Here is a 12,473-nt window from a genome sequence, read left to right on the forward strand (position 1 = left end):
CTATTTGACGAACACCTTAATAACAAATAAGCATAAAAAATATATATATTGGTGCCTTACCACAAAGTTGCCTATTAAGCACTGATCCCCCTCCTTATTAAGATTATATCTTTTGGTTTCCTTAATGCTATACCAAAAGGACCCCCGCCCCTTTGATCGTTTACAATTTGTTTTAAGTTAATGGTGGGGAAAGGGGGGATTCAGTGCTCTACAAGGCACTTTGGGGAAAATTACCCATTTTTAAATTCTGTAATAAGTTTGTAAATTGTTAATATTCGAGAAGATTAGTTGTTTTTATGTTCAATATTGCAGGACATGATAAATCATTTTATGATTTCAGGGAAGCTCCTTATTTACATTTCCTATTTCGACACTTCCCTCCAACTTGTTTCGCAATTAGAGGCAAGATGTTGTCAAGAAATACCAAATTAAACCACAACATATATTATAAAATTTAGGATTTGGAAAAGAATAGTTATGTAGTTCAGAATTTTATTGATAGGTGTCGTAAAAACTTTTTTTATGTAAAATTTTTTGATGAGATAAATATCTAAACAATCTTAAATATTTTTGAAAATATTACAGCTATCCACTCTTTGGGATTTTCAATAAATTTTATTCACTATTAAACATATAATTTACGAGTAGTCTATGATTTAGATAAAATATATAAAATATGTAAAAAGCATTATTCAACTCGTTCATCTCAAAACTGAACATGGAACTAATCTCTGACTATCATTTTTGCATGGCTTGTAGTAAAGTGAGCACAAACTAATAAAATAATGCTTGAGATTCTTATCAAATTCTGCCAAAAGTTGCATAATCTCAACATCTAGTTTTAACTGGAAATCTATGAAATCAGCTCTAAAGCATTGTTTGCCAGAATAGCCTTCCCTTGTCCCTGAATTTAACGGAACGTGTTTAAGCTGGACTTTAACGAGTAGTAAAATATTACTAGATTTAAATCAGGAATAAGGTATATTAATATTAATCTAAGAAAATTTGGGTGGGAGGGTGGCAGTCAATAGAACAAAGATCAATTATCATATCCAAATTGTATACCTGCTTTTTACAATATAAAAAAATGTGTTTTAATTTAAATTTACGTACCTAAAGCCCTGTTGTAAACATCGTTTACATCAACACCAGAATCAGCACTGGATTCGCTGGATTTCCGCAGAGATTTCGTTGGCATCAAAGGTCTAAACAATAACAATTTTTATTCAAAATTTTAACATTCGTTAATAATTAAGTCTAGTAATAGAAAACTAGTCTTTGTTAGAAATAATGAAATAATATTTTCTTTTCGCACAGGAAAAATAGCTTTAAACCAAGGTGTAAAAACTCACCTGAATCCAGATTGATGTTCTCCAACTCTTGTCTTCTCTGCAATGTGTTGCTCCTCTTCCTGGTGAATGAAGTTGCATCTGAACAATTAAAGTTTGTGAGATTTCAAACAAAATACATAATTTTAAATTTTTTAACTCTTTGAATAATGAATCCTTTGGATAAATTCTGTAAAAGTTAAGATTATGTTTGATGTAATAAAGGTAAATCCCTGTACTAATAATCAGGGATCTAAAGGGATAAGACAATGAATGATAAATTGATGTACATCCCCAATGACTACCGTTCTGTAGGTAACAATTATTGTTTCAAACATTTTGACATTAATCTTTATGAACAAACTACCTAATCAAAATTTAAGTAAATGTTACTCCAAAACTAACCAATAAGAAAACTTAATAAAAAATTTTAGGAGACTAGTGTAAAAATTATAACAGTCCAATGACCCCCTCTTGACTTATTAAACTAATAGACAGGTTGCATAAACATGGAAAGTACCTTGTGCCATAAGCACACCATCCCTTGATCCAATATTTCTGGCACAGCTTTGTCTTGTACTTGTTGTGGCGGATCATATCATGCTGAAAGTAATTTACGTATTTTATACAGCTTTCTGCGGATACTAAAATAAAAAACTTAACTGTTTTAAACCGGATTTAAACTTCTTTTTTAGCCCTTTCGATATTGGATATTTAAAATTTTTATTTAATATCTTACCCTTAATTTTGCTTTGCCATGAGCGAACTGGCACTGATTTCCATAAATGCATTCACCCTTCTCTCTAAAGTTGCGACAAAACTCTGTCTTAAACCTTAAAGACAAAAAATATGTAAAAGTGAATAAAAATAATCTCGAAATACTACCTATGGAAGTAATACAAAGGGGGGGGGGCGGATGTGCCACTTTTTGAAACCAAAACTAAAAGTCAACAAAGGAACTCAACTAAAAAAAGAGTTACAGGTCTGAGATTTTGCATGGCAGTTGCTTTAAAGGGGTACAATATGGAACTGTGAAGAAACGGCGGCGCAACCGCCAAAAACCGCCGTTTCCCGCCGAATTTTTCGGCGGTTGCGCCGCCGTTTCTTCACTGTTCCATATTGTAACCTTATAAAGCAACTGCCATGCAAAATCTCAGACCTGTAACTCTTTTTTTTATTTGAGTTCCTTTGACTTTTAGTTTTGGTTTCAAAATGTGGCACATCCGCCCCCCCCCCCCTTTATAATGATTAATAAATTGTGTCTATACCTGGGATTTGGGGATATAATCTGGCCAGGCTTTCCATCCTGTGAGATCATTTGACTTCCCTAAATTAAAATAACAATTTTAGACCAGCTAAACGACGGATTTTAAAATACATAAGTTTCTTGTGGTGGCAAAGTAATAAATTAGGAATAAACAAAGATTTTATTGAAAGCTTCGTTAATTAAACTTACATCTTTAGATTCATTATCAACTCCACTGGCGTAACTAGCTGTATCCATATGCTGAACCTAAAAAGTAACATAAGTTAACTGAACGGAAACCCCAAAATAAATATTAGAATAGGTATTTAAGTGGCTAAATAAACCGCACACTTTTCATAGAACTATTACATATTTATTAATATAAAGGGGATATTTCCTTAACACTAGTTTACACTTAATTTACCTTATAAAAATAAAATATATAAACCTGTAATAATTTTTGTGCCAGTCTAGTAGCACTGTCATGGTCCCATGTGTCAGGATTACTGTCCCACAATGGAGTCTCTTCGTTTGTACCCCAAATTTCCTGGGAATCACCGAGAGTGGACCATTGAGATTCGCCTAAAATTCAAATTCGCAAGAAAATTTTAAAATTTGGTTGGGTTCATACAGGTACTGCAAGACCTGATCATATAAATACAACTTAGTTAATAATAATAAAATGCAACCTTATTTTATACGTCGCCCCTAGTTTCTAGAAGAAGGTAAGGGAAATAGCTTAAAACCACTCTAAGATATCCACTTAAATTACATCAAATTAGGACCAGCAATTAACAAGATCTTTAGCTTCAGACAAAAAAAAACTAACTACCTTAATTACAGGTTAGTCGTGCGTTAGTTGACAGGGAAACTACTTGAACATATTTCTATTACCATTCGGCAACTACTTGTTAAACTAGTGTCTATAACGTATGGGGGGGGGGGAGATTCTAATGGTAAAATGTTGTTTACTTGTCAGCAGCACGATGAGCCAAGCCCTCAAAATTTCTTTAAAAACCTTTAATCTATTAATTACGCTATGTGTAAAGCTTGATTTCATATGACTGATATTTAAAATTTAGGAAGTAAAAAATAACCTGTTTGTTGTTGTACTATAGGTAAACTAGAGGCATTTTCTGCGGGTGTTGTTGAAACAGGAGCTGTTGAAACTTGTGGAGTTGTTAGAGGCGTCTCTGATTCTGTGCTTACTACTGTTGTACCTTATCAAAATCATAATTTGAAATAAAATCTTTTAAGTTTTTTATTTAACACAAATAGAAACTTAAACTCATATCAGAAGTTCATTTTATGAAAAATAACAAAAAATTTGGCAGTGAGAAAAGGGGGGAGGCCACTAGTCGCCAGAAGGAAAAAGCAGTTTTTTGAAACAGGCTCTCTGAGATTATTACAGATTCTGATATATACATATATAGACTAATGAAAAATGCAAAAAACGAAATCAAAAGCGTTCCTTCTTGGGAGAAAATCCGGGAAAAAGATTTTAGCTATTTTTAACCTAAAATTCACATTGTCGAGCCTGCAAAGAAATATACAGACATTTTAAACATGTCATTGCTCAGCACCAAGAAGTGGTAGAAAAATGCTACGCATACCATTGGAAAGCTCATAACCTCTAGTTTTTATATTGGTATATAACGTTTTTGTACTATTATTATTTTTTTGAGCTATCCTCTGAAGTATACACAAGTTTTAAAAATGCAGTTTTTTCATGAATTTTAAGTTTGATACTAGTTACACAAACCTTTTCAAAATTGTATTGCAACCGCCGAAAACCGCCGAGAAATTGGAAAAAAAAATTGGCGGGAAACGGCGGTTTTCGGCGGTTGCGCCGCCGTTTCTTCACAGTTCCATATTGTACCCCTATAAAGCAACTGCCATGCAAAATCTCAGACCTGTAACTCTTTTTTTAGTTGAGTTCCTTTGATGACTTTTAGTTTTGGTTTCAAAAAGTGGCACATCCGCCTCCCCCCTTTTCTCACTGAAAACAAATATTCAGTTTTTCTTTTTGTATACTTAAAAAACATGACCTAAAAAATTGCTCATGTTCGTAAATTCCCACCCCTTATTAATTCCTATAATCCTTTAATTTGATTGACAGGTTAAGATATAACTTCATAATTTATCCATAATTTGTAATTAAATGCTTTAATAAAAAAAAATCAAACTTCAATAACTTTTTTGTCTTTAGAGATTTTTTTGTCAAATAAGAAGGAGTTTTTTTTCTTTTTACTATAACCTACGTTATTAAAGAAGATTCTTTTACTGCAAATGCATCACAGTCAAGAAATGTGAAAAAATGACAAATTGCAGTTTCTTAAAAATGCTTTTGTGAGGAGCTAAAAAGCATTTCACCTTTAAAACTCATTAAGATACTTTTCTTATACCTTATTCTAAATTAATATTAAAATTTTAAGATTTTTTTTATACATAATAGAAGAGTTATTTTAATTAGTATTAAAGTATAGATGTATATTGTATACAGATAACTACCTGCCCCCCTTTTCCAAGAACCTTTTTGTCTGCTAGCAAATTATTTTTTCTGTTACTTGGCTGTGTTAATATTCCCGACAATATAGGTTGATTTTTAAAGACCCAATTGAAGGTCGGCACATAACAGTTATCTAACCCCTTCCCCCTCTAGTGTTTTACTCTGTAGTTTTGATTTACATTTTCATATTGAGATTTTTTACCTGGTTAGGGGTAGAAGGTGGTTTTGGGGTGTTGGCTCCACTCATTATTCCGCCATCCGTGGGGGGTCCTCCCATTTCTGGGGGCGGGCTGGTAGCCATGCTATTACGGGGACTGTTCCTGTATTCATTTGTGATTTTCAAACATTTTTATTTCATGAGAAATTTTGTGTAAATCATACCTATCTATAATTAAAGAAACGTCGCTTAATTTTTATCTCAAAGTGCCTTGTTTAATGTTTACTTCAAATACTCCCATACTATTGTGTATGAAATAAATTGAAAGCAAGGGAAGGGGGCGAATAATTTTTTTCTAATTCTTTAGGGCACTGAATCTATTTGCCCCGCAGGGGTTAGCAATAGGTATTTTTAAAAAACAGAATTTGGTACATTTGAAGAAATCATAATTCACAGATTATTGTTGAATCATTAAATCAAATGTATGAAAACCCATTCCTGTCATGCTGATTAGGGGGAGGTCCAGTGGAATCTCTGGGACTGGTCGACGGCTGCTGGTCATGAGAACTGCTGCCAGACTGCCGTCCGCGGTCCTAGATAGGTAATTAACATTAATGATATGGTGAAATGCAGCCAAAACAGTGATCCTCACTCAATCAGTTAGCATGTCACTGTTCATAAGTATTATTTTAAAATTATTAATATGTTTGAACATAAGTTAAGGCTATTATCTTGGAAGATTTTTAAAAAGTTTAAGGGGGGGGGGGGGTTTAATGCAACCATCTCGTAATCAGTGATTAAATTGAACTGAAATTTTTCATGGGTAATCCTTGGTAGGTCTATTTTCCCTAAATCGAACAAAAAGTTGGAAAAGTAACGGCTGGCGGCTCAGCCATTTACCCGCGTTTTGCCTATTTTCAGGGCAAATTCATCATTAATTACGTAGGAATCAACTTTTAAAAACATATTTTTTTGTTTAATTCATGTAAAATGATAGCAATAGCCATTTTTTAAGTTTCTAGTACCAACAGCAACCGGCTAGAACTTAAATAAGATTTTTGAGCCAAAAAAAAGTAATATGTGTTCTTTTTGTTCGAATTAGGGAAAATAGACCTACCAAGGATTATTCATGCAAAATTTAAGATCAAAATTAGAATTCTAAGTGTTATTCAATCATTGATTACGAGATGGTTGCATTAACCCACCCCCCCCCCCCTCCTTTAATCCTAACATACCATGAAGAGTAAGTTTCCTTCTTCCTCTCTTCTTTTCAACTCCTTTAATTTGTTTGTCCATGAATTTTTACCCATAGTTCTAAGTTCTGAAATAAAATATTTTATGCTGATACTGTTGTTCCTGCCTAAATACACTTTACGACTTCCAACCATTTTTAAGATTTTTAAAGAAACCAAAAGTGTTCCCAATTTTCAGCCCATTAAGGGGAAAAGGGAAATGGGCATAAACCGGTTATAAAATATCTGAATCAATTAAGATATCATATGCCCAAGACCGCTAAAACGCTAAAACGGGACCATGGTCAGAAAAAAACACCCCAAAGGAAGTTCCGGGAATGCCTGATTTTAGCAAACCAAAGGGGGGGGGGGGGGTTAAATTTTGACATAATTTGGCTTAATGTGAATATTCTCATTACAAAATACCTTATTCTATCCTTCAACTTACTAAAAATATTACTTTAAGATAATAAGTATTTTAACATTGTGTAAAAAAATTTTAAATTCAGATTTTTTACCACTAGCACAACAAATTCACATTTTTTAAAAATTTTTTAATCCAACTCTTGTTTGGTCTTATTAAAGACTTATGTTTAAATTCAAGCCAGTCAGGTGCCTAACTCTGTACATCAGGCATGTAATGGGAATCCCCCTTCCCTTTCATCCTTTCAACCAGGAGGAAAAGTCATCCCCTCTCATGCGATGCTCCACCCTTTATTTTTGAATGAAATGTATTGCTCAAGTCTAACCGGCCAATAGAGGAAGAGGCTTCCACTTACCCCCTCCCCCGACCCTCTGCTTATTTGACCGGTTGTGTATAAAGAAATTCTATGGATTCTTGGATATCTTGAAACCGGTTTGTGACCATTTCCCTCTCCCCCTTTATGGCCCGAAAATGGGGAACACTTTTGCTTTCATGAAAAATCTTAAAAATGGTTTCAATAAGTGGGCTCATATTAACCCCTTAGCTGATGATAACGTGAACAGTCTTAAATAATTTATTTTAAAAATATTTTTTTATATTCATTTGGGGTTTATGGTTTTTAGTGTCGTTTTTTATGATTGTAATAAGTTTATTTGTATTCATGTGATATTAATGAAATTTTATTTAGAGACTACCAATTACTTTAACTAGCTATGTTTAAAATGTCATCGATCTACATTGAAAGGCCAACGAATTAACGACACTGAAAGACAATCAACATTTTTTATTTAATAGTATAAAAAAAGACTTTTTTAAATGTAGTACCTACGGACAAAGTTTGCATAATTAAAGGGATTTAAACATAAAAATGGATCATGAAGCATAAAAGAACTGCGATTCTCATTTGTCTAAAGAATCTACACAAAAAATTTCAGACTCCTTTCTTTATTTTTAGTGGTTTATTTTTGCACGAAAAGTTAATGTAAATTTTGTTACAGGAAAAAAATAATTGATCCGAAATTTAAACCTACTAAATGAAAACTAGCATAAATCCTGCCCTGTGGGTCTGCCCCCAACCCCTTACCACTTACAAATAAATGAGGTCCATATTAGCAACCTAACTATACAACATGTTCTACCTTGTAAATATTTCAATGAATGAGGGATCTTTTATTTTTTCAGTACAGCTTTGCAACCGATAAATATAATGGATATAGAATAACGTTTTTCACTTTGTTTTTAAGTTTTTAACTCTTGTATTTTTATTTTAATATCTGCGGACAGCTGTCTATAATACGATGTGATAAATAACTATTCCAGTATGGCTTCCAAACCAATTTATATCCGCTGGATAAGAACCTGTTCTAAGCCATACTGAAAAAGTCATGTATAGCATTGTATTACAGACATTTCCCACGATTACTAAAATAAAAATCCTAAAGAATAATGTCAGTTTTTTTTAGCACAGGCCTTAGGCAGGGAGGAAGGGAGGGGACAATGGGCAATTAATTCAATTTTATAGTTGTGACACTGTAAGGTTGAAAAACCAGATAATTCCAGATAAAACGAGTATTTCTGATAGTGCAACTTTTATTGGAATTTTTTTCATTTTTTAATTAATTTTAATTCAAAATGCACCATCCCCCAAACGCTACTTTACTAAAAGCCTCTGATTATCAAGATAAAGAACTTGGTAGCAATTCATTTACTAAAGAATATTAGTTTTAGAATTTAGCGTAGAAAAATAGCATAAAACCATCTTCAGATTTTAATGATGAAAACGGTCTAAAAGGATTTTAGAACCTTTATGCATCTTCCCTAAAATGTAGAACTTAATCGGATCGGTAACCAAATTCTTAAGCTATATATGAACAAAGCTTACTACTTTTTATTGGATATTAGCGCAGATTACTATATGTGTATCAGCATATTATAAATGGACGTACGGATTCTATGGTTTCTAAATCGTAATAAATAATAAACAAGAATCAGTTAAAACAATTGTATTAAAAATTATTAAAATAACAACAAATTCTACTTAAATAATACATATATAAATATAAAACAATTGAATTAAAAATGATTTATGGGTATAGTCCCATTCATGGCAACGCCCCTTAAGTGGCGATTCGTCGTATTTTCAAAATTGCTTGGGGCTAGAAATAGGAGAAAAGCTACTGTGAAAATACAAAGAAACTCCCCTTAAGGGGTGTTGTCACGAAAGGGGCTACCCTGATTTAATTACAACAAAATAATAAATAAAAATAAAATCCATTAGATTAACTTTTTAAAATCTAAAAAATTTGTCAGTTTAAAATTTAAAGTGCTTGTATACGACGTACCTACACAGTTATATACACTAAGTATAAACAAATTAACTTGATTAAAAATGTTTATGAATAAAAAAGGTTGCAGAATAGAATGTCTCAAGGATATTTTTAGTTTTGTATTTAGATTTATGGTTCTAATTCTTAATTATATTTGGTCTAGTTACAAAAAATTTACTTTTTATTGATAAAGTCTTAATAAAACATATTTTGGAAAGTATCAGATAAAACAAATGGATATAATAAAATAAACTTATAAATGGCCCCCTTTTAAATAAAATTAAACAAGGATGACAACATCCATAAAAGCGAAGCTCTGAAATGGAAGGACAAACGAACATTAACACTTGTAGATTGTCAGAACTGAATTAGCAGAATATTAATGCATCAGTACAAACAATATTGTAAGTAAATTTGTTGCAAAACTGCATAAATAGATAATACTGTTTAAGGACATACTTAAATTTTTAGGACTTGTTTATAGACATGAAACATTTTTATGTTAATTCATTGATATATTATAAAGAATTAATTTTTAATTAGTTTTGATTGATAAAATCAAAACATGTAACTTTACTGTATACTAGCATACAATATTTATGACGCAAGACACTCTAAAAGCTGAGTATTTTACCCACAAAGGAAAGAAACATCATGATTCAGTAAAATTTATTGAATCCATAGTAAAAAATAAACTTTAAAATCCTAATAAAAATCGACGTGGGCAATTGTTCTTATTTTTGGCTTTGCAGTATGATTCTACAGGTGTCACAGTATGTTTTTTATATACCTTTCAAAAATAGTTTAAAAACAGTTTAATTTTCCATTTTAATATCCGTGGACAGCTTTCTATAATACAATGCAATAAATAACTATTCCAGTATGACTTCCAAACCAATTTATATCCGCTGTATAAGAACCGGTTCTAAGCCATACTGAAAAATCATGTTTAGCTTCATATTACAGTCAAATTTCCACATTTTCCCACAATTACTAAAATAAAAATCATAAATAATATGTCAGTTTTTATATCACAGGCCTTTATCACAAAACTGGTTTTAATCTTATAATTTTCCATTTTAGTATCCGCAGACAGCTGTCTATAATACAATGCAATAAATAACTAGTCCAGTATGGCTTCAAACTGATTTATATCCGATGGATTAGAACTGGCTCTAAGCAATACTGAAAAATCATGTTTATCTTCGTATTACAGTCAAATTTCCACAATTATTAAAATAAAAATCATAAAATTAATGTTAATTTTTTACCACAGGCCTTAGGCACATCAGGGCCCACAAAAATGGTTTTATTTGTATATTTTTTCATTATAAATAACTGTGGAAAGCTGTCTATAATACAATGCGATAAATATATATTCCAGTATAGCTTCAAACCGATTTATATAAGATGGATTAGAACTGGCTCTAAGCAATACTGAAAAATCATGTTTAGCTTTGTTTTACAGTCAAATTTCCAATTATTAAAATAGAAATCATAAAATAATGTTTAATTTTTTAGCATTGGTCTCAGGCACCTCAGGGCAAACAAAACTGGTTTCATTTGTATATTTTTTTATTCTAAATAACTGTGGAAAGCTGTCTATAATACAATGCGATAAATACCTATTCCAGTATGGCTTCCAAACCGATTTATATCCGCTGGATTAGAACCGGCTCTATGCAATACTGAAAAATAATGTTTAACTTGGTATTACAGTCAAATTTCCACAATTATTAAAATAAAAATCATAAAATTAATGCTAATTTTTTTACCACGGGCCTAAGACACCTCAGGGCCCACAAAACTGGTTTTATTTGTATATGTTTTCATTCTAAATAACCGTGGAAAGCTGTCTATAATATGAGGCGATAAATTGATTAATTTAAGCATGTTAGAGTTGTCCTATAATTTTCAAACTATGGATTTCCAGCCCAAAAGTTGTTGATCAACAGTGCAGTTACTCTTTAATTTATTTGCCTTGTGGCTTTTCTTGGATGTAATTAAATATCTAGGTTTACAATTCAAATATTATGCTTATTTTATTCTAAAATCTTTTAATCATTTTTAGTCTTTTAAAATCGCTAGGATTTGTAGTTGAACTTAAAAAAAGAGCGAATTATGAGATTTCCATTTTATTATTGTTATTATCATAAACCGGTTTCAAGATATCCAAGAAACCATAGAATTTCTTCTGCTACAACCATTTGACCTTCCCTGGTACACTGGAGAGAGTACCTCTCTCCCCCTTCTGGCGATTCCAGCTTCCGTGTCGCTGGGGCCCCCCCAAATTCTACACAGTGCCTAGGATGAGAGACTTTCCCTTTTCAGATGGAATCTTTTGGGTCCTCCACAACTTTACATATATGATCAAGGGATAGGATAGCCTAGCTGGCCTGGGTCCTTGCCAAAGAAGCTGGCCCCAACGTCATCAATTAAAATAAATTTCATCAAATAATATAAAGTTCTAATGCTGAGTCTTCCCTCCCCCCCCCCCCCCCGATGACCCCTTCGCCGCTCATTCCCCCCTCCGTCCGTACCCCATTCGACCCCATCCATAAAAACCGACAATTACTGTCAAAAGTATAATTTAAAGATGAATAAATAAACCCTTCTCTTACATCTACTTAATCAAACATAACCTAAACTGAGCATCATTTGTTGTCTAGATGCAATACAAATGGTATTTTTAAAAGTTTTCTTCAGTTTTGGTTTGTACTAAATTAGCTCTTATAATAATTTAAAGCTGGCAATATTATTCCTTTAATTATATTTTGTATGCATTAAGTAACAATAAATGTTTATAACGGACCTATTAATGATTATAAAGTACCATCACTTTCTATATTTTATTCTATATTTCTATAATTTTAATATTTTCAACAAATTTTAAAATTGTTATGAAAATTATAACACGCCTCTAATAACAATCAAAACAATAATAAAAAATAGAAATCAGCTGATGTGATGAACATTGAAGATTGAATTTATTTAAAAAGTAGCAAAAAAACTAATTTTGTTACAAAAAAAAGAAGCAAATACGTTTTATAGAAATTATGTATTGTTTTTAAGATTTTTAATATTTTTTTTAAGCATTAAAAATAGTTATTTTAAAAAAAGTTGTTAATTTTATTACGATCAACTCTTCCTATTTCATTGACGTCACAGGGTGTCGCACTTTTCAAAAGAGATACAAAAAAGGGACAAAATAGGCGGTCTCTTATTTCGACACAGTGTTTCAGATCCTAAA

General features: G+C 31.8%; 1 protein-coding gene across 3 annotated transcripts; it reads right to left on the bottom strand.

Moving 5' to 3' along the window:
• Window positions 1-1,036: 1,036 nt before the first annotated feature.
• On the bottom strand, window positions 1,037-6,786 carry LOC145328313 (uncharacterized). 3 transcript variants are annotated; one of them, XM_080171941.1, is made up of 9 exons: window positions 6,476-6,786; window positions 5,736-5,833; window positions 5,286-5,400; window positions 2,785-2,841; window positions 2,597-2,655; window positions 2,068-2,161; window positions 1,849-1,931; window positions 1,353-1,430; window positions 1,037-1,205 (listed from the first exon to the last, which is right to left on the bottom strand). In XM_080171941.1, exons 1-9 carry the CDS (start codon window positions 6,626-6,628, stop codon window positions 1,106-1,108), a joined length of 837 nt encoding a protein of 278 aa, XP_080028067.1. In that variant the 5' UTR covers window positions 6,629-6,786; the 3' UTR covers window positions 1,037-1,105. The 3 variants fall into 3 exon arrangements, with proteins under 3 accessions (XP_080028067.1, XP_080028066.1, XP_080028068.1); XM_080171940.1 differs by having other exon boundaries at window positions 1,039-1,205; window positions 5,286-5,397; window positions 5,733-5,833; window positions 6,476-6,785; XM_080171942.1 differs by lacking the exons at window positions 5,286-5,400; window positions 5,736-5,833 and adding exons at window positions 3,023-3,156; window positions 3,672-3,794 and having other exon boundaries at window positions 1,050-1,205; window positions 6,476-6,766.
• Between the last annotated feature and the right edge of the window lie 5,687 nt (window positions 6,787-12,473).

Source organism: Acartia tonsa, chromosome 9 (assembly GCF_053477335.1).
Source record: "Acartia tonsa isolate MP-2025a chromosome 9, ASM5347733v1, whole genome shotgun sequence".
NCBI lineage: Eukaryota > Metazoa > Arthropoda > Copepoda > Calanoida > Acartiidae > Acartia > Acartia tonsa.